Source organism: Tenrec ecaudatus, chromosome 1, assembly GCF_050624435.1.
Source record: "Tenrec ecaudatus isolate mTenEca1 chromosome 1, mTenEca1.hap1, whole genome shotgun sequence".
Taxonomy (NCBI): Eukaryota; Metazoa; Chordata; class Mammalia; order Afrosoricida; family Tenrecidae; genus Tenrec; species Tenrec ecaudatus.
Window position 1 is genome coordinate 55,999,426 of NC_134530.1, and position 23,005 is coordinate 56,022,430.

At 44.4% G+C, this 23,005-nt stretch overlaps 1 protein-coding gene across 2 annotated transcripts in view; it reads left to right on the plus strand.

Annotated features, from left to right (window-relative positions):
* Positions 1-11,948, plus strand: part of ZBTB8A (zinc finger and BTB domain containing 8A) — a 49,589-nt gene extending 37,641 nt beyond the window's left edge. For both annotated transcript variants that reach the window (XM_075538983.1, XM_075538991.1), the window contains exons 3-5: positions 6,090-6,814; positions 8,656-8,825; positions 11,320-11,948. In XM_075538983.1, the coding sequence (XP_075395098.1) occupies positions 6,091-6,814; positions 8,656-8,825; positions 11,320-11,649 (1,224 nt within the window). In that variant the 5' untranslated portion in view covers position 6,090 and the 3' untranslated portion in view covers positions 11,650-11,948. The remainder of the gene's footprint in view (positions 1-6,089; positions 6,815-8,655; positions 8,826-11,319) is intronic.
* The last annotated feature ends 11,057 nt before the right edge of the window (positions 11,949-23,005 follow it).

Genomic DNA, 23,005 nt, shown 5'->3' on the forward strand with positions numbered 1-23,005 from the left:
CTCACTCCAAGAATGTTTGCATACTGTAGCTTTTCCCCTATGCACCCTTTGCATTTTTCTTTAAAGCTTACCTCAGCAGGCTTTGGATTTTCTCCATCTTTAAGCCAATGCTATCTTGAGGTCTGTTTTCTCTTTTTTGCCCTCTGGCTGAGGTTGTTCTATATGGCGGACTCTTATTTATGTTTGGTGAGTGTTGTTCTTATGCCCATACTGGGTCGGCAAGGATCTTTTGTAGGGCTCTGAGTTTTTCCTTGTCTGGGAAGAATCTTACTTCTCCATCTATAATCGATAATTTGGCTGGGTAAAGTATTCTTGGGTTTGCATTGTTTTCCTTCAATTTTTGGAATATGTTACTCGACTCTCGCCTCTTCTTCAGTTTCTGCTGACAGGTCTGAGAAATTCTTATTTGGGAACCTTTGTATGTGATCACTTTTTTTTCCCTAGCTGCTCTCATGATTTTCTCCTTTTCTTCAAAGTTGGATAGTTTAACTATTATGTGCCTTGGTGACTTCTTCCTGGGATTCAGTCTAGCTGATGTTCTTTCAGCCTCCTGAATGGTTGCCTGGTTTTCATTCATTAAGCTGGGGAAGTTTTCCTCCAAGAATTCTCTCACTATTGTTGCAGATTACTTCTTTGTTGTGTCTTCCTCCAGTAAGCCAATAATTCTAATGTTGTTACGCTTTATAGCATCAGACATAGGTCTTAAGTTTTCTTCAGCTTCTCTGAAGATTTTTGTTCTCATTTGTTAAAGTCCGCTTGGCTGTCCCCCAAGTCATTGATGCAGTTCTCTGCTTCCTCCAGTTGATTCTCGAGGTCTGTGTTTCTGCTACTGGTTTTTGTTATCTCCTCCTTAAGCTCCTGTATTTCCCTTTGGTTTATGGATTTTATCGCTATCATTTCATCCTTTTTCTGTATTGTTTCCCTCATATCTTGTATGACTCCAAGTAGCTTTCTGAAAATTACTTTCTGTGGCAGCTCAATGTCTGCTTCTTCTATGCATGTCATTATGTCCAGGCCATCTTCTGCCATTGCCTTTTGTTTTTCCTGTTTTTTCGTTGAGGTCGTTGGTCTGGAGGTTAGCAGTAGTGTGTGAGACAGTAAGAAAGAGACAAAGAGGATAAAAATAAATTTGAAAGCAAGCCCGCTGAGCTTGTGGGGGGCGGAGTGGTGGTGAAGGAAGGGGGGGCGGTATAGTGTAGAGATGGAAACAAATGCAACAATGTAGCTGAGTCCAGATCCCAGCTAGTGGACCTGCAAGGGTTTAGTCCCTGTCCCGAGGCGGCAGTGGCAAGTTGTGGCTGTGTTGAGAAAAAGCCCCTGCACAGCCCTCCAAGACAGAGAGGGGGAGACAGAGAGAAGAGATGTAAACAAGAACAACACTGTAGCTGAACCCAGATCCTTTCCCATGGAGCTGCAAGGGTCCAGTCCCTGCCTGAGGCAGGCAGTGGCAAACTGTGGCTGTGTTGAGACCAAGCTGCCCTATGGGCTCCAAATGGTCCCGGCTCCAGCAGAAACAGTGGCAGGGCCAAGGTCAAGCCCCAGCTGGCCTCCACTGAGGTAAGCCAAAAGCCCCCAGCCCCTCAAAACCCCGTGGCTCTGTGCCTACTTATCTTTATGATGCTCCTCCTGCTGTCCAGCTGGGTTGATTTTCCCTCTAAGCAACTCTCCTGGGCTGAATTCTGTGGAGTCCCTCTGGTACGTGTCACTCTGTCGCCATCTTCCCGGAAGTCTCCCTCTTCTATATTCTAAAGCTCTAATTCTATTTGTCATGTTTGCTGATTCTCATGTATTAAGGACAATTTCCTTGTGTGTTAACGTTTTAAGTGGCACTCGTTCCACAACAGTGATTGAGCATGTATTATGTGCCCAAGTGGTGTTCAAGGAGTTGAGGAGACAATGGGTAAACCATTGGATATATGAGGGTGCTTCAAAAGGATTGTGGAAAAATTCTGTTACTTTTCATTTCATTTTTCCATGAACTCTTCATAGGAGACTTGGGTGTCCCTGAGAGGCACACATGGTTAGGTTTTCGACCACTAGCCAAAGAGTTGGCCATTGAAACTACCCAGCGGTGCCTTAGAATAGGGGTGGTGGTGGTAGGAGGTGGCTGTTGTGCTGACAAAGTGAAAGAAGTGAGTTAGGTTGAAGAGAGTGACCAGCCGGATTGGTAAAATAAGGACAAAGGAATGATTATTTGACAATGTGCACGTTACTGATGGCAGACAAGAATGGTGGTGGAGTGATGAGAGTGAAACCCTGATTAGGAGGCATAGAGATAGAAAGAGCAAATCTTAAAAACAAAACAAAACAAAAAATTGTAATGAATTTAGTGTCAAGGGGGAGGAGAAATGGAGTAGTAGTAGCAAGAGGAGGTGTGAGAGCCAGGGGAAGTTCTCTGTTTAACACAGGAGATACGGGGGTGGAGAGAGGGTGGGGAGGAAAGGGAACCGATGACAAGGATCCACATGTGACCTCCTCCCTGGGGGACAGACAACAGAAAAGTGGGTGAAGGGAGATGTCGGACAGGGCAAGATATGACAAAATAATAATTTATAAATGATCAAGGGTTCATGAGGGATAGGGGAGGGGTGGAAGGGAGAAAAATGAGGAGCTGATGCCGGGGCTTAAGTGGAGAGCAAATGTGTTGAGAATGATAAGGGCAATGAATGTACAAATGTGCTTTACACAATTGATGTATGTATGGATTGTGATAAGAGTTGTATGAACCCTCAATAAAATGATTTTTTTTAAAAAGGAGATATGAGGGGACTTCATGATCAACAAAATTCAAGGTCACAAAGAGACTAGGCTTACTTCTCAGATGGAGACCGTGCCCCCATCCATTGATCTAGAACTGAACTCATCCCCATGTCACAAGAGCGAACCCCTCAAGACAGAAAGGGCAACGTGTACCCAAGGGCAAAGTCCAGAGGAAGAAGCGGAAACAGTCAGGGATATGCAGGGGCTGCAATGATGAGTTGAATCAGAATGGGTATGAATTGCTGCATTCAAACGAAGCAACCCTTCACCTAACTCACAGTAGTGTGTATGAAAAGAAAAACTATTTTTAAAATTCATTTTTCCATGAATGAAATTAGTGGAAGCCCCCTGATATCAGAGTATGCTTGCCCGATACAGGAGATGATCCATTTTTGTATATAAAGAAGGGAAGGACTTTGATCTCAGGAGCAGTAGCCTTTAGCTTATTTCTCACCAGCTTTAACAGCCTGGTGTGATTTGGGGAAGAGAAGTCAGAAGGCTGTGAAAAGTCACAAGACCTGTAATGCTCACAGTTCCTTGGGCCAGCACATCATAACACAGGGTCCCCTGGGCTGTACCAGACACTCCGGAACAACAAGTTAGCATGTAAGCAGAGCGGGGTTGCTAGGTTTCCCTGGTTTCCTGAGGATTGGGCATGTGGATTACTTCGGCAGACCTGGGGGTGGCCCTAGTGGCTGGGTGGCTGGCACTGGCTCTGATTATGATGAGTGTTTCGGGGCTCAGGAAATATGAGATCCTCATTAGGAAAATGGTTGTGGTGGTCCTCAAGCTTCCTCATGCTGTGAACCTTTCATATGGTTCCACATGTGGTGGTGACCCCACAACCATAACATGATTTTCGTTGCTACTTCTTAACTGTCATTTTGCTACTGTTATGAATCAGGCAACCCCTGTGAGAAGGTCATTTGACACATACACCCCCAAAGGGGTTGTGACCCACGGGTTGAGAACTGCTGGGTTAGAGTGTGGACTTACTCAGCTGATCAACAAAGGGAGCAGCTGGGCCTCCAGCCCTGGCCTCAAAACTGCCAAATCAATGTGAGAGAAAAGGGCATTTCCCTACCAGGTTAGGCTTTTGAGCCAAGCCCCTAACCGTGTGTGCCACGCAGGGACACCTACGTCTCATATGCAGGGTCTTAAAAGGCTCATGGAAATCTGAAATGAAAAGGTCATCGAATTTTCCCCCAGTCATTGAACCTGTCTCCTCTCAAGCAATCTCGCCCTTGCTTCTGCACAGTGCCCCAGAGACCCCGCCAGCCCAGGACAAATATTCTTGCTATTTTTTCAGCTTGAAGTTTGTCTTCATCAAGCAGGTAATACAATACAAATGTAAGTTCCAGAACTTCGCCGCGCACAGCCTTGGGTGTGCCTATCACACTGAGAGTATCCCCCTCCCAAGACCCTGGCAAAGACAAGCATCCTTACCTGCTCCGTGACTGACAGGCAAAGATTATTAGTCCTTTTCCGCTGACGTTGTAGTCCTTAGAGAGTCTTCACAGGTAAGTGGTTTGCGAGTGATGAAAACTCGAGCCCCTCGCTGTAACCGTCCATGGTCAGGTGCTCTCTGCTCCCGATCAGCTCCCTCTATATTCCTAGCATCTGGGGACTTCCTGTTCTTTTGCCAGACCCGGCCGGCCGGTAATAATAACAGTCCTGGTTTTATTTTCATCGGCACCTCTTGGTGTCCTCGGCGTAAAGTTTCAGCACTCGCTAGACCTCCATTTTGCTGCAGCCTGCCTTCTTTCCGCTCACTGGTCACCTGGCTAATGGCTGCTCGTCTTTGAGGGCTCAGCGTCCATGTCACTTCTCACGGGGCTGTTTTCTAACTCTCCCTCCCTGATTGAGCAGCTCGGATGGCATGGTGGCTTATGCGCTGGGCTGCTGACTGCGAGGTCAGCGATTTGAACCCGTGAGCTGCTCTTCAAGAGAAAGATGAGATTTTCTACTCTTCCAAGGAGTTTCAGTCTCGGCCCCACAGGAGCAGGCCTATTCTGTCCTGCAGGGTGGCTGCGCATTGGATTCGGCTCAAGGGCAGTGAGTGTTTGGTCTATTCCAATCTAAACTAGTTACTCTTTTATACTCTGTCTTAGTGCACATTGACCAGAGAAACAGTTTCACAGACACACATGTGTCTAAGAAAGAGCTTTATAGAAAAAGGTGAGTTAAGAAAACATCCCAGCCTAATCCAGATCAAGTCCATAAGTCCGATAGTAGCCCATATGCCCGATACCAGTCTAAATTCCTCTTCACACTCACATGCCAAAGTCAGGAAGATCACAGGCCAGTGGGTGGAAAGTCTTGCAGATCCAGTGGCAGTGGAAGCATCTCAGAACTGGCATGGGTCTTCATGTGGCTCCTCCAGCTCCAGGGATCTGGCTCCATCAGCATAGTAGCTCCATGTGGCTTGTCAACAGCAGGGAGAGACTGTGTCCTGCCTCCAAGGAGGAAGACCGGAGTTCCCAGAATCCTCAGGAGAAGGCCAGGCCCATACAGAGGCCTTATCGGCTGTGACCTGATTGACAGGCTAGACTCCACCCCTTGGCTCCTGTTGACAGAAGATGATGTAACTGCCACCTACTATTTATAACCAGATACCATCAAATCAGTTCCAACTCATGGCAACACCATGTGTCAGAGTAGACGTGTGCTCCGCAGGGTCTTCAGGGCTCTGGCCTTTGAAAAACGAATCACTACGTTTTCCTTTGGAGTCACCCCTGAGTGAGTGCAGACTGTCGGCTTTTAGTGAGTACATAGCCATTTGTATAAGCCCAAACCAAAATCCAAGTCTGCTGCCCTGGAGTCGATGCCAACTCATAAGCCAGCATGGTTTCTGAGACCGTGGAAAGCCCTATCTTTCTCCTGCAGAGCAGCTGGTGGTTTCAAACTGCTGACTTTGTGGTGAGCAGCTAAACACATAAGCACTCCACCACCAGGGCTCCTCTATTTGTGCATCCAGGGAGCCTTAAATGACTCTCCGCATTTTCTTCTTACCCAAGTGTGTGACTTAACCACTTGAACATCCTACAGACTGTTGGTTAAGGCCTCATACACCTGCCAGGTGGGAAGCTTCATGAGGCCTGAAATGCAATCTGTTATGTCGAAACCCTAGCGGGGGGTCTGAATTATGAAAGCTCCTGGGGTTGGCAGGCTGCTCGGTCAGTTTCTAAAAGTCACTGATAGGATAGTATTAAACGGCATCTTCTAAAACCTTCTGTGAAGACTGTATTCCCCAAGAAGAGCAGGCTTTGAACGGGGAGGCCCTGGTGCCTTTGAGCTTGCGGTAACCACGAGTGTCCGTTCCTCTTTAGGATGGAGATCTCCTCTCATCAGTCTCACCTCCTGCAGCAGCTGAACGAGCAGCGCCGGCAGGATGTGTTCTGCGATTGCAGCATCCTGGTGGAAGGCAAGGTCTTCAAAGCACACCGGAACGTGTTGTTTGCGAGCAGCGGCTACTTCAAGATGCTGCTCTCGCAGCACTCCAAGGAGACGAGCCAGCCGGCCACAGCTACCTTCCAGGCATTCTCCCCGGACACTTTCACCATTATCCTGGACTTCGTCTATTCGGGAAAGCTGTCTCTTACCGGGCAGAATGTCATCGAAGTCATGTCGGCTGCTAGCTTCCTGCAGATGACCGATGTCATAAGCGTCTGTAAGACTTTTATTAAATCTTCACTAGACATCAGCGAGAAAGAGAAAGACCGCTATTTCAGCCTTTCCGGTAAAGATGCCAATTCTACCAGTGCAGAACGCCCCGCTCCGTATGGTGGTGGCTGGCAAGAAGAAAGCAGTTCTCCACATCCTCACCTAAGTCCAGATCAAGGAGCCAAGGGCCGGGGTGGAAAGTCTTGGAGTAAGTATTCCTCCAGCCACCATTCCACCACCCAAAGGCATGTCAAGCCCCCGGTGGCCAAGCATGAGAAGAACCACACTTGCCAAGCTGGAGAGCAGGCGCAGATGGATGGTGAAGTGCACTCTCCTGCTGGCTACCAGTACGACGGCCCAGGATCTGAGGTCACATCCAGACGTTTTCCAGGTACTTCCAAACCGCAGCCTCCCCTCCAGCCCGTTCCCAGTCTCCCCTGGAGCTCTGCCTTGCCTCTGCATGTGCTCCATCGTAGCCGGTGTCCGCGCAGTTAAACTGGGGGAAGGAGTCACTTGGACAGTATGTGTTATTCTTCAAAATACAACCCTTAAATTCACCATTTTTTTCCTTTTTCTTTGGTTCCTGGAAAGTAACCTTTATTTATTTATTTAGATCATTTTATTGGGGGCTCATACCACTCTTATTACAATCCATACACACATCAATTAAATAAAGCACATCTGTACATTCGTTACCCTCAACATTCTCAAAATTCACCATTTAAAAGAATGCCGAACAAATTTAATGACAGTCTAAACAACGTGCTAAGGGTCAGAAACTGATCTTCTACACTGTGCACGTGAGCGGTGGAATTCCTGTTCAATATTTTTTTTCCCTGTTCAATATTTAAAGTTCTTTTCTGCACTTCAATCCCTAAGGTACTTACTTTCACTTTAAGTCGTTTGTTGGATTTGTTTTCACCTCCCTCTAAGTATTACCTCCAGAAGCCCTGTAGTAGTTATGCACTGGGCTGCTAACCTCAAGGTCAGCAGTTCAAAGCCATCAGCTGCTCCGAGGGAGAAAGACAAGGCTTTCTATTCCCACAAAGACTCAGTGTCGGAAATCCATAGGGTCGGTTCTTACTGTATCCTATAGGGTGGCTGTGAGATGGAATTAACTCGATGGCAGTGAGTTTGGGTTTTATTTTTTAAGTATTCCTAAGTAAGACTGTTTTAGTACAGAAAATTTAAGAACTTAGTGTATTTTCAGATTGACAGACCCTGGACTATCTTAGAAAGGTTTAAGAAAATTAATTTTAGGAAAATATATAAAAGGGAAAAATATAAATATGTGTGCCCCAACTGTCATCTCATAGCCAATCTTGTATCACCTCTTAATCTAGTTTATCCCCTATTAACCTGCCTCTAATTCATGGATCACCATGGTTCAAAATTGACTTGATCGCAGGGAGATTCCTTCTAACTGATAACTGCAAGGTCAGCAGTTCAAACCCCTCCGGGAGTAAGCCAGGTATTTCTACTCCCGTAAAGTTACAGTCTTGGGAACTCACAGGGGCAGTTCTGCCCTGTGCTTTAGGGAGAGTCTTTATGAGTTGGCATCTACTAAGGGAAAACGTCAGCTCCAGTCCTCCATTCCCTACGTGATTTTAAGATCTCAAGGTTCACTGTGTGTATTGGATATTCATCTGTGGAAACTTTTCAGTCAAAATATGTTATTGTTAGGTGCCAGCCAACGTGTAGCAACCCTAGGTTACAAAGTAGAGCTGCCCCATTGGGTTTCCAAGGCTGTGACTCTTTATGGGGACAGAAGGCCTCATTTTTCTCCTGTAGAGTAGCTAGTGGGTTTGAACCATCAACCTTGTAGTTAGCAGTCTAGTGCATAACCCGTCTTGCCACCAGTGCTCTTAAAGACAAGAGGATAAAAACACATGAAACAAGGTAGTCAACACCTTTGGGTAAAGCTGAGTATGAAATACTTCAATGAGCTCCTTTTTGGGGGGAGGGGAGCTGTAGCTATAGTTTTAAAATCCAACATTACCTTCTTACATTTAAAATCTAGTGACTCCACAACATTAAAAACAGGGACAAGTGTGGCAACCTATTCATTCTCTCTAGATTTGGTCAACCGGGAAAACATCTAGGTAGGATTTCATTGACCAACTGGTCTTCATAAAATGTCTTTCTTCTCCTTTCCTCCCTCCGTTGGGGAGATCGTGTTATGAGACTGTTCACTGTGAGCTTTCCAATGATTTAATGGCACTCTCCTGACAGATGGGCTGCCCCGGATGCGATTCAAGTGCCCGTACTGCACCCACGTGGTGAAGCGGAAAGCCGACTTAAAGCGCCACCTGCGCTGTCACACGGGAGAAAGGCCCTACCCATGTCACGCTTGTGGGAAGAGGTTCAGCAGGCTAGACCATCTAAGCAGCCATTTTCGAACAGTACGTATATGATTTTTTTATTATTGTTCTTTTTAAAGAACTGTGTACGTTTATCTGCTTTAGGATGGTAAAACTTAGGAGGGAAATTTTTCACACAACTCTATAAAATTTTTTTCCCTACTTCATGTTTTTACTTTGTACACAGTACATAATCATATACAAGGGGGTACTGCTCACCCCCAAAATGGAGCTTTTGTAGGACGCATTTTTCCCGCTAGGCAAGCATCTAGCAACTCGCTCTGAGCGTCCCTAGTGGCATGCCTCGGAAGGGTCTCCCTGGTCACAGTGAATTTTTCTGTACAAACAGTTCTGCTTGAACCTCAATTTTGGTGATGGCTGATTTAAGAGAACAGGTGCAGCTGTGAAATTCTGTTTGCTGCTCAGGAAAAATGCCACAGAAACTGTGGTGATGTGGAACAAAGCCTACAAGTACCGCGCTGTGGGAAAAACTCAGTGTACGAGCGGTTTTCTTGTTTCCAAAAAGGTGAAATGTTGATTGATGACAAACCTTGTTCTGGACATCTGTCAACATCCCGAACAGATGAAAATGTCAACAAAACGTAAACACATAGCTTTTGGGGGGAAATTTCATTGTGTATTTTTGGAGGGGGGTACCCCTCCTATGTGTGGTGCAGTCCAGCAACCATTAGACTGTCAGCCACAAGGTCAGCGGTTCAAATCTACCAGCCGCCCTGGAAGAAATATGAAGCTGTCTGCTCCCCCCAACATCTACAAAGCCTCATATAGTTTTGCTATGAATTGGAATCAACTGGACGGCAGTGGGTTTGGGTTTGGTTGATTTGTGTGTTGATTTATAAATAGACATATTTCATCATAGTTGTTAGGTGACATTGGTTTCGACTCACTGCGATCCTTTGTACAATAGAGTGAAACACTGCTCAGTTCAAGTATGTCCACTCGTGTGTGTCTGTGTGTGTGTGTGTGTGTCTCTGTGTGTGTAATAAACTCTCTTTTGAGACTTTAGAGTAAGGGATTGTTTTTGATGCCAGTTGTATGTTTCCATCTTAACTCACTGAAGATCCTGTATGTGATTTTGTATATGCTAATCTTTACAAAGCCAAAGACCAGTTTTTGTTCCCTTATATTGGATTGACCTACTTCCATCCTGTTTTGACTTTGTCCAAATGAATATGCCACCAACATTATTTATTCATTGGTACAATTCTACTCATCTAATTTGTAGATTAGAAGTCCTAATGTACTGTGTTGGCAGGTGTTGAGTAGACTTGCTTATGACTGGCAATAGTTGTCATGAGTCATCAAGCGCAGGTTTTCACCAGAGCGTTTCAGAGAGATTAACTCATTTGCTCCTTGTGCCAGCCCTGCAGTGCGGGAGCAGACAGGGCTCGCAGTAGGCTGGTGCAGAGCCTCCGTCCACTGTGCCTGCCAGCTTGCAAGGCTGTGTCAGTGGTGCCTGCGCCTTCCCAGGTGCTGGACAGTTTGATTATCACCTGGGGGCAGATTTACAAGGTTGTTAATCCCTGGCATCAGGCGCATGGTTAATCAAAAGATTACAGCCCTCAAGGCACACAATTTCTAGGGCAGGCCTCTTTCTACCAGGTTGTTTACATTAATAAAATTGCCACGTAATCTATCGTAAAATACTGATCAAGTTAAATTTGGTATAGTTTTCTTTTCTGGTGAAATAACAAAAAATCAGTACTCGTGTGACATGAGAGAGGCTTTAGTTCCTGAATTAATACTTGTAAAGTCTTTATAACAGGACAAAGGGACTTCAGCAGGCTTGTGGAAAATGGAATTGAGTGATCAGGGAAAATTTCCACAGGCTTTTTGAAGTCCCCTGTATGTGGCACATGGTTAAGGCTTAGGGATTGTAATCATTCCGGGAAAGTATCCCCATGTCACTTCAAGTATGAAATACTACCTGATTAAGGACAGGTGGAATTACCAAGGAGATATTAACCATCCACTGTCACCATCATTTAGAGAAAGCTGACATGTTCTAGTTCCATCCTATCAAACCATTGCCAGAACCCCTGGCTCTTTCCTAAGGACTCGATGGTAATTTTGGTTTCACACTTAACCTGGAACATTTTTAAGTGTTTAAACTGGCACCTAAACTATCAGACACTTAACTCGTCCCCGGAAGGATCCTCCAAGCGATGCGCAATTTTGCTTCTTGAATGGTCATGGCTCTTCATAAGTTTGTCTTGTTCCCCAGTTGGCATATACATTTTTCAGAGCTCTTGGATTTGGAAGGCTGGAAGGGCGCAGACTGTGAGACAGTGTCTTGTTTCCACTGTATCCGTACTGTTGTTTCTCAAGGATTTTTGTTTGTTTGTTTTAAACTACAGCTATAGAAAGGTGGTGGCTTAAGCAGAATCGATTTCTAAATGATTAAAAATAAAATATCAGCCTCTTGTGAGGTTTCTTTCCTTTTTACTTGTTTTGAACACGTTGTTGTGAACACCTGGTTTTGAAAACGTGTTTCTATCCTTATCCGACTGCACAGATCCACCAGGCCTGCAAACTCGTCTGCAGAAAGTGCAAGCGCCACGTGACTGACATGACCGGGCAAGTGGTGCAGGAAGGGACGCGGCGCTACCGGCTGTGTCACGAGTGCCTGGCCGAAGCGGGCATGGACAGTCTCCCCATTGATTTGGAAGACCAGCATCTGGCATCCCCATCGGAAAGAGATAAGGATTCCCGGTGGCACCTGAGTGAAGATGAGAATCGGTCCTATGTGGAGATCGTGGAGGATGGGTCTGCTGACCTGGTCATCCAGCAGGTCGATGACAGTGATGAGGAGGAGGAGAAGGAAGTAAAGCCCAACATTCGGTAGCCGTCCAGGGAACCCATGGAGCTGGCATGCCTGAGAGTTACACTGAGTTCCTGTCTCTCTCTCTCCCTCCTCCTCCACGGTCAGAGTCCGGTTAGCAGATTGATTATCCCGACTGAAAAGAAGTGACCTGCCAAAACTTGCATGCTTTTCTCAACAGGCCGCCTTGTCCACTGTAAACTCTGTTGCCCTAAGTCTGCTGCTGCCCTGGAACAAAGAGCTGGCTGGAGTTGGCATGACGAACAGTTCGCCTCCCACTTTTCTTACAGACGTTTCCTTTTCTCTTCATGGTGGAAGTTCTATTTATCAAACATTTTTTCAAATAAAATATTTGAAATAAATTTACCACAACTGAACAAGCTAAGACAAGCTCCTGGTGTTTCAAAAATAGACCAAGGACCGATATTGAATTTTTACCAGGAACCAGGTAAGAGCACATTTTAAGGACCCGGCGCTACCACCACTACCCCACCCCCTGCCTGACTGAACGATGTAATAAATGTTTATGTTCCTTTCGGATCTGAAACAGCCTGGCGTTATTGCTGTATCCTAAGTGTTTTTGAAGTATGGCTCACAAAGAATTGAAAATGTTTCGTCTTTAACTTTTAATTATTTTAAGACGACTATTAGTGCCGACAGCATTGTGCAAACAAAACAACCTGACGCTGGGCTGACTGTCCTTGGACTCGTTCTCTGAAAGGAGGCAACTAAAAGGTCTGGTGAGAGGTGAAGACCGGCTGTCTAGTGCTCTTCTCCCAAGTAAAGGAGAAAACGAAACGGGAGGTTCTGAAGAGCAATAGCTAACATTTATAAATAGTGCTGTGCAGTAATCTAAGAAGCCCTGGTGACGCAGTGTGTAAGCACTCTGCTGCTGACTAAAACGATGGTGGGTCCACCCGTCCACCACTCTGCCACAGGAAGATGTGGCGGTCTGCTTCCCTACAGACTGACAGCCTTGAAAACTATGGACCGGTTCTCCTCTGTCCTGTCGGCTCACTGTGAGCCAGGATTGGCTCAACGGCAGTGGCTTCTTCTGTTTGTGAGATGCTCTCACACACATTCTCTCACATAACCAGGGAGGTAGAGAGTGTCACCTCTCATGTACACTTGAGGAAATGAAAGTCAGAAAGTTTAAGTCGGATGGTGATTGGACAGATTGATTTTTTTAAAATCATTTTATTGGGGGCTCATACAACTCATCACAATTCATATATACACCAATTGTATAAAACACATTTGCACATTCGTTACCCTCATCATTCTCAAAACATTTGCTCTCCACCTAAGCCCCTGGCATCAGCAACTAATTTTCCCCCTGGTTTTGATTTTTTTTAAATCATTTTATTGGGGGCTCATACAACTCTTATCACAATCCACACATCCATCCATTGTGTCAAGCACATTTGTACATTTGTTGTCATCATCATTCTTAAAACATTTTCTTTCTACTTGAGCCCATTGTGTCAGTGTCACATCATTCCCCCTCCCTTCCCCACCCTCATGAACCCTTGATCATTTATAAATTATTATTTTTTCATGTCTTACTCTGCCCAGTGTCTCCCTTCACCCACTTTTCTGTTGTCCATCCCCCAGGGAGGGGGTTATATGTAGATCATTGTGATTGGTTTCCCCCTTACCCCCCACCTTCCCCTTCCCCTCCTGGTATCACTACTCTCATTATTGGTCCTGAGGGGTTTATCTGTCCTGGATTCCTTGTGTTTCCAGCTCTTATCTCTACCAGCGTACATCCTCTGGTCTAGCTGCATTTGTAAGGTAGGATTGGGATCATGATAGTGTGTGTGTGGTGCGAAGGGGAGGAATTATTAGAGAACTAGAGGAAAGTTGTGTTTCATAGGTGCTATACCGCACCTGACTGGTTCATCTCCTCCCCACGACCCTTCTGTAAGGGTTTTGGGTCTCTACTCCGTACTCTCCCTCATTCACAGTGATATGATTTGTTCTTTGATACCTGATTCTGTCAACACCCCGTGATCACATAAGTTGATGTGCTCTTCCATGTGGGCTTTGTTGCTTCTGAGCTAGATGGCTACTAGTTTACCTTCAAGTTTTTCAGACCCCCAGATGCTATATCTTTTGATAGTTGGGCACCATTAGCTTTCTTCACCATATTTGCTTATGTGCCTGCTTTGTCTTCGGCGATCGTGTCGGGAAGGTGAGCATCATGGGTGCCAGTTTAATAGAACAAAGTGTTCTTGCATTGAGGGAGTACTTGAGTGAAGGCCCAATGTCCATCTGCTACCTTAATACTAAACCTATACATATATGCACATAGATCTATTTCCCCATCCTCATATATAAATATATTTACATATGTACATGCCTGTATTTAGACCTCTATAAATGCCCTTTGCCTCCTAGCTCTTTCCTGCATTTCCTTTTAGTTTCCTCTTGTCCCACTGTCCTGCTCAGCCTTGATTTGGGTTTCAGTAATTCCTCTGGGTTACGTTGCTCTTGATCAAGCCCTACCAGGCCTCCTACACCTTCCTCACCATCAATTTGAATCACTTGTTGATTCCAGGTGACGATTTTAAACACAGACTTCTTCCAAACTGTCTCTTTTGTCTCTTGAAATGGCCAAGAATTAAGTCAAACCTTACTTGAGAGTAAGCTAATCAGAAGTTGCAAGTATAAGAGGAATTTAATCATCTTCCAAAGACTTTATCTTGAACTAGAATTTATTAATACTAAGTGATATCCTTCTAGTACTTATTGGCATTTATTTTTTAAATCATTTTATTAGGGGCTCATACAACTCTTATCAAAATCCATACATACATACACTTGTGTAAAGCACATTTGTACATTCATTGCCCTCATCATTCTCAAAACATTTGCTCTCTATCTAAGGTCCTGGCATCAGCTCATTTTATCCCCTCCCTCCCTGCTGCCTCCTCCTCCATGAACCCTTGATAATTTATAAATTATTTTGTCATATCTTGCCCTGTCCAACATCTCCCTTCACCCACTTTTCTGTTGTCTGTTCCCCAGAGAGGAGGTTATATGTAGATCCTTTTAATCTGTTCTCCCTTTCCAACCTACCCTCCCTCCACCTTCCCAGTATCACCACTCACATCACTGGTCCTGAAGGTATTATCCGCCCTGGATTACCTGCTTTTCCAACTCCTATCTGGACCAGTGTCCATCCTCTGATCTAGCCAGATTTGTAAGGTAGAATTGGGATCATGATAGTGGGGGAGGAGGAAGCATTTAGGAACTAGAGGGAGGTTGTATGTTTCATCGTTGCTACATTGCACACTGAGTGGGTCTCCCGAGACCCTCTGTAAGGAGATATTGACATGTTTTTTATGTCACTTACATCTACATATAAAATACTATAATACTGCTGGAACAAGTTACTCTCTTATACACTTTAAGCATTTTTGTTGTTTTATCTTGTTTATATTTAAAAACAAACTTTCGGGAGGGTGGGGCGGGGAGGGAAGGGAAAAATGAGGAGTTGATACCAACCAAGGGCTCAAGTAGAAAGCAGGTATTTTGAGAATGATGATGGCAACATATGTACAAATGTGCTGGACACAAATGATGTATGGACAGATTGTGAAGAGTTGTATGAACCCCTAATAAAATGATTTAAAAATAAAATAAAAACAAACTTTCCTCTTAAGATACAAGATTTAAACCTCTCCCTATGTGAATTAACCAAGCACTCCAAAGCTATAGCTGAACTGCAGAAGCGGAAGTGTGGCTTTAAAGATAAGGCCTAAGTACCAGAACTGAGGAACGAATTGAGTGAAGGACATTACAATGCTTTCTGTAGTTGAATTTTGAGAGAGGTTCCAGGTATTTTTAAATGCCACAGTTACCTCGATGGTACTGTTTTCCTCCTATTCTTTCATTATTGTCCTTGATACCAACCTGTGGGCTAAAATGACTGGTTTTACATGTGTGTATACACACACACTTGTATTCTTATATCTATATAAATCTATGACTAGCCCATTTGGGTTAGGGTACTTAATGCCGAGCCATTTCCCCCCACCGCCCCCACCGCCCCAGTGCCCCTGTGGACCCACCCTGGTTGCTTCTCCAGACCTGACAGTGTTTCAAGTTCATTGTTTTCCCAGCACAACCACTCCTGCATCAGGATTCTTAACATTTAAGCTGTATCCAAATAAGGGAAGGAGCCCCAACAGTGCTACTGCCTTTCAAGATTTCAGCCTGCGCTTTAGTGATGGGGCCAGTAAGGAAAATGACTGATGTGAGCTTCATTCAGAGAAATCAAAGTAGCATTTGGATGTGTATATGCTAACATGCCTGTCTATTCCCTATATGTTGCTGTATATTATCTTCTGCATGCAAACCTTCCACACATCGAGTGCCAGCACAGCCCACTCACCACTGCGCTACCGGCGCTGGCAGAGTAATTGCCTTTCAGAAACCATGCTTTCCCATAACTGCTTCTAACAAACACCGAGCAGACACCACAAAATAACTACCAAGTTTGCCAAGCCGGGCACATCTGTTCCAGTCTCTTAATCTCAGAAAAGAAAAACATTCATGGCGTGTTTGTAAATTGTAAATAAAAATTCCATTCAGCACATCACACATCACATAGACGACTTTGAGACCAATTCTTTTCTAAAGTGAAGCTATTTTAATGGTTTCTGCGAAGATAGCTTTGGCTTGTGTGTGAAAATCTTAGTAGGAACATGATGTTTAAATAAGCTTTATTGGAGGCAAGGATTTCTTTCTTTAATCAGAAAAAAAAATCATGGGAATTGGTGAGACGAGAGTTTGTTCTTCCAGGAATGCCAGTCCAACTCTATGGCACCTAAGTGTCTGGTTAATGAGCTAGAAGTTTTGCAAAAATGAAATGCAGCTATGTCAACTTCTGGAGGAAGCAAAATCAATAGTATAAAATAATTTTTCACCCAAGAAGCCCTTCCTTCAAATGAACCGTTTCATGGAAAAGCTCAACGTTTAAGGGATGAACATTTACAGTCCGAGCTGTTTTAGCTAAATGCCCTATGTGAACCTTTCCCAGACAGCTCTGCAGAGCTCAGGAACACAGCATTCAAACAAAACAACCTTCGAACCCTACAGACCCACTTCATTCTACCGCTGCCCACTGTTCTTATCAGCAGGTGAACTCTAGGGTCTCTTAGACTAGCAAACTGCATCCTTACCACATGATGCTCCTTAGTTCTCAGATCTTAAGACTTCTAAAGAAATTTCAGTCTTGAGTAATGCAATCTGAACATGGTTACCACCTTCACATGCCAAAGTTGCTGCTTAATGGATGGAAACATTTTGGTGTTTAATAATTTACAAGGTCAGAATTCAATTCACTAAAGTTATTTTGCCAAGTTTCAAGATTAAAATTTCTACTTACTTTTTGCCTTAAAATGTATAGCCTAAGGCAATGTGCTTAACCGAGAAGGGTGATAGTAATGGGCACAGAATCTAAACAGTGCTGTTTTTTATTGGAACGGACCAGCATTGTTTCTCCTTCAGAAACCTGTGAGCACCTTGTTTCTGAGTCTCACAGCATTCTGCCTTGGAAGGGTGAGGCCTTGCCACTTCTCAGAGGCTTGTCTAGTGGAAAATGGTTTCTGAGTTTCCCTTCTCTGAAAGGCAGCGGCCTTGCAGAGGTTCTGGCTTTCACAGGCTTTACTGTGCACATTTTAAATTTGCCGCGTGTTTGCTAATTCTTTATATTCTTTGCTTTATCTGTAAGTGAAGCCCGTCGCCCAAAGGAAAGGTTGAGAAAAGGAGGCAACAGCAGGATTGCTCTCTTCCTCGACAGCCCACTGGGAAACGGCAAATCCTAGGCTCCTGCTTATTCCGCCGCGGCGTGTTTTATAAGCTGACTTTCCATCAACTACAGAAGATTGTTTTAAAGCTGACCTCGTTGCATGTGGATACGCCCTATTCAGAATAAACATCAAGGAATTTGCCTTTAGTGACAAGCGTGTTCATCATAAAAGTCCCGGTGTCACACAAATGGTACTCATACCAGCTGTTGGGGGTATTGTGACGTTGAACTCATACTTGCTTGACATTGGCATTTCTCATGGTGCCGGATCTGTGAACGAGCCAGAAAAATGAGCCTTCTCCCTTCGGATAGTTTATGAATTACGGGCAAAAATTAAATAGGCATGGGAAGCTGGGAGGGAATTCAACTTTTAAAAGCGAAGTTTTCCAAACTGCACTTAATCAATTTGGCCGCAACTGGTCAGGGATTGTGGCTATTTCCATCTCTCTCCAGCACTTCGATATTTTCCACAGCACAAACACTAATGTGCCACTGGATACTTGAATGACCTTAGATACTGCAAGCCCAGTGACCAGGTAATGCCAGTCATGTCGAAATGTGTTTTGTTCACTGGAAAGAGCTTGGAAAGTGCTTCTTAAGATGGATTGGATTTTGTTTCATTCTTCCAAATACATAATTCCATTTAGTTTCTTGATTCCCCCCCCCGTTGTGAATTTCTAATTACACACACACAAGTTGCTATTGAGTTAATTCCAATTTATGGTGACCTATGTGTTTAAGTGGCCCTGGAAGTGCATGGCTAAGTGGTTGGCTGCTAACTGAAAGATCATTGGCTGCAACTCACCAGCCACTCCACGGGAGACTGGTGGTCTGCTTCTGCACATCTGCAGGCTTGGAAACCCTGTGGGGGCAACTTTATCCCACTGTGAGTCACAGACGACTGGAGGGCCATGGAGTGAAGCGCTTTGTTTATAAACTCTTGGAAGTCAACCACCAGGCATTTCTTGTGAGGTACTGCTGATAGGTTGATTTAAATCACCAACCTCAGGGACAGTAGCTCAGTGCTTAGTTGTTTGTGCCAGTTTAATTCCATTTAGAAATAACTTGCTTTTATTCAGCACCTAAGTGAGAGGGGAGGGGAACACCTTTTCTGCCTAGACCCGGGGTCCTCAGCCCGGGCTGGGCATCAGAAGCACCCGTGGAACTCTTGAAACTACAGATCCCTCAGCAATCAGTCTAGGGCTGAGGCCTGGGTATATTTTTCAAGACCTTCCTCGTGTTTCTTAGGTGCAAAACAGGCCCCCTATTTAGTGTCCTCTGCCTTCCCCGTAGGAATGCCGGAGATGGGCAGTAGGAAAGCCACAGACCTTCAGCGCCCTGGTTTTCAAACCTAAAATTAGGGATGTTGACAAAATTAAGATGTCCAGTCTAAGAACACATTAGCGTTTTTGGAATAGAGATAAAACATGTCTTATCTAAAGTTATTCTAAAAAATTAAACATACCATCATGGAGTCCATTCTGACGCATGCCAACCCTATGTACAACTGCATAGGGTTTCCAGTGGCAGAATCTTTGAAAGTACAAAGAGACTTCAAAAAATCTATGCGAAAATCCTTTTTCCCCTTTCCACCAACTTTTTGAAGTCCCCTCATAGACCATTCTTTCTTGTAATCAGTCATGGGATAGATTCCAACTGTTTAGAACTGCCAACCTTTCCGTTAGCAGCTGAGGGCGATCCACGTGCACTATCAAAGACACGGGCACAATTACGACACTCACAACACTGCGTAGATGAAAAATAACCCATTTTACTTCCAGTTGTATTTGCATTTTATTTTGATACAGGTATTGTATTCTGGGAATTCACTCAGTACTACAAATAAAATAATCCTATTATAAATGAACGAACTTACTCACTGAAGGAACTGAACTATACCCTGAAATTTTGCAATCTTGTAATGTTTTATCTTTAAGAGCAAGAGCCCATTCCAAATTATTATGAAAACACCTATTGGTCATTGTCAGTCTATTTGATATACAAGATTAAAGGGAAAAAAGGAAATTACCAAATCTGAGATAAATGTTTCAATATAAATGTGTAAACATGCATGCGCATGTATGTACACATGCATAAACATACATATATCATTTACTTTCAGGAGCATTTCCTTAATATTCCTCTGATCACATACTATTACTGTCACCAACTATTTCTCCTGTGAGAACTATTCCCTTAGGATACCAATATATGAGATTAATATCAATCAATTAAAATGCATACACAAGTGACTCCCTGTGTAACAGATGAACTTGCTAGGCCATCAATGAAGCAAAAGTAATTCACTACTAGGACATCTGCCTCCCAGATGCTTACTCCAAATTTTAGCTAAAGTCCCCTCTATACAGACAGGCAAATTTGTAGTAAACAGTTGTTGAGACATGTCGTTTAAATTACTTGGAAAGAAGAAAATTTTCAACTTAAATTCATCTCCCTTCACCTAGTTCACATAAAAAGTTTGAAACAATCAAATTCATTAGAACAAAATCAGTTACATTGAACGGATGAGTCAGTTAAAGCCAGTCACCTACTACTGTCCTCTTGGGACAAGCAAAATAGGTAAAAAAAATTGATTAACCGAGAAAATTATATGTGAGGTTCAACAGGAAAAAAAATCCACTGCATTTAAATCTGCAGAAAGAACGTGAACTAGGATGGTTTTAAAAGCTCCTACAAGAGACTCTCACTCACTCACTCTAACTCACTCAAACTCTCACTCAAACTCACTCTAACTCACTCACTCTCTCTCTCACTCACTCATTCTAACTCACTCTCTCACTCACTCAGAGACTCACTTATTCACTCACTCTCTCACTCAAAAAAAAAAAAAAAAAAGAAGAAAAGCTCCTACAAGGATCTACATAAAAGTAGTCCAACCCAGTGGCCCTACGTGAAACAGAAGGGAATGCTGCCTGGTCCTGCACCATCCCTACCCGTGTGGCTAATGCCTGAGCCAAGGGCTGCAGCTAGCGACTCTGTTGGTCCATCTAGTGGAGGGTTCCCCTGGTTGTCACGGACCTTCTACCATGCATGCCATCATTCTCCCAGCACTAGTCCCTCATGATAACGTGCCCTGAGTACTTGAAAAATCTTGCCATCCTTCTCAGGAGCACTCCAGCTATACTTCGTTCAAGATAGATTTATTTGTCTTCCCTGCCTATAATATAGTCAATTGTCTTCGCCAACACAATTCAAATTCATTGTCCGGCTGGTAAAACTCATGATCAGCTCCGGAATCCTGAATATTAATACACTCGCGTGTTTCTGTAGAGGAGAACGGCTATCCAAAGACCCGGAGCAACAGAGTGACGAGAGGCATCCGAGGGGCTGATGATGGCTGAAGCGGCGGCTGACGGCCTCCATGAACAACTGACTTTTGCCATAAGGCTAGCAATCCAATGCTAGCCACTGCCTTCAGACAAATTTGGAAACAAAAGTAAATGTTTCATAAGTAGAAAACTGTTTGGAAAGAAAAGCACCCCACACAACAGGTGGGGACTTGAGTGAATTGCCCTAAATGTCTTCTTTGCTTCAAGTATCATTAAAAATATTTTTTTAATAAAACACAACTTTTCAATAAAGTAGCATTGTCAGTCCCACTTTTAAAATTCTATTTGCAAACCACACATGACAAATACACTCCCTTTATGCAGTTGGTGTATAGTTATTCCCTAGCCCAAACCACACAAATAAATGAAAGAAACGTTTTAAAACCACTACCCTGCAACCCAACTGGATAGAACAGAACTACTACTGAGGTTTCCAAAGCTAAATTTTTAACTTTTTCCTGTGAATTAGGTGAGGTTTCCACTTCAGATTATTTTTGGAATTCAACTTAGCCTCTCCACCCTTCTCTTCCTTGGAGTCTTATCTTCTCCCTTCACCTTAGCTCACACTTGCTAACCATCAGTCTCTTCTTTTGCTGTGAAAAAGCTCTGCCTCAACTTCTCTTCCTTGTATAGATAGCACTGGTCCATGCCACAGTTCTCTCTCTGTGAGCCCTGAGTTGCCCTTGGCCCTTACTACCCTCTCCCTTACCCTCACCCCACCATTAAGAGATAGGCCTACAGCCTTCTCCCAAGGCCTCGCTGCACAGAAGGTGGGGTCTAGGAGCAAGCCACACTTTTGATTCCCCAGGAGTTTATAAGCAAGGCCAATCTTCCTACCAGTGACCGACCCTTTAGGACAGGGGAGAATTTCCCCTGTGGGTTTCAACCTTTTCAGGAGAGGAAAGCCTTCTTAATCCCGTAGAGCAGCTGCAGCAGATGGTTTTGAACTGCCGACCTTGCAGTTAGCATCCCAAGGCATAACTACTAAGGCACCAGGATTCCTTAACTAAGCCAATGGGAACCCTGAAAAGATTGGGAGTTGGGAGTACAAGACCTGGATTGTCTGAAGTAAATGACCCTCACTTCCCAGTCTCTAACTAGCAGCACCTCACCCAGACTGTCTCTTCTTTTGGAGGAGGTCATAACAACTGAGCATCAAATGTTTGTTTCCATCCAACAGCCCCAGAGCGTCGGTATTATCTGGCCATTACACAGATGAGAAACTTGATGTTAGAGCTCAGCACTCTTAGCCAAAGAGGAAGTGACAAGCACACAAAGCAGAGGCCTTGGCTCCTACAATTCATCAGGTAGCACTCAGAGAGAAGACATCTGTCATGACTTCTGAAGCCTCTACCATGCGCAAGGCAGAGGAATGAAATGAAGCCCTGGAGGGGCTCCCATTCCAGCAAGAGGGAATGTTGTCGTGAGTGGCCCCAAGGTGCCCGCTCTGGCTGCTCCACAGGGTTCTCCAGGCCGTGACCTTTCAGAAGCACATCGGAGACCTGTGCAAACCACCCCTGGGCTGCCACTACCTTCCTGGTATTCCATAAAGATGGTCACAGTCAACCCCTGCTGTGCTCACGACACAGAAAGGGGCCCATGAAAAGCAACTCTGTCCCAGCCTGGGGATCTCTCCACACCAAAGTTGTGAGGGAAAAAAGGCTCTTGTGGAGATTTCTTGCTTGGAGAGTAATAATCAAAAGTTCACAGAATGCGTCAGAGAATAAAGCAGCAGCCCTACTCCAGAGAGCCTGCAACATAATCTCCTGAAGAACAGCTGTGGGAACCACAGGCTCCTGGACTAGTCTTCACAAACTCTACTTTCTGTGAAACACTGCCACTTGCCAATGAGTTCACTCCATTCTGGCACACCGTGGATCCATGCCAACAGAACAGAACTGCTACTGAGGATTTTCAAAGCTCTAACCTCTCCTTAATAGACCACCAACCCTGTCTTCCGAGGCACCCGTGGGTGGGTTCCAGTTGTCAACTTTGTAGACAGCAGCTAAGTGCTTAGCCATGCCCAGAGAAAAGTAGTGATCACAATGCTCGGGAAGAGCTCTTCAACGCCACCTCTTCCTTTAGGCTCAAACTCAAGAGAGTATAGCGGTATTTGGCAACGCTTAGTGGGACTATTTTTGTGGGCACTTCTAAATGAACCACAAACTATGCAAACTCTTATCATGAGACAATACCTTAATCAATAGAGAAT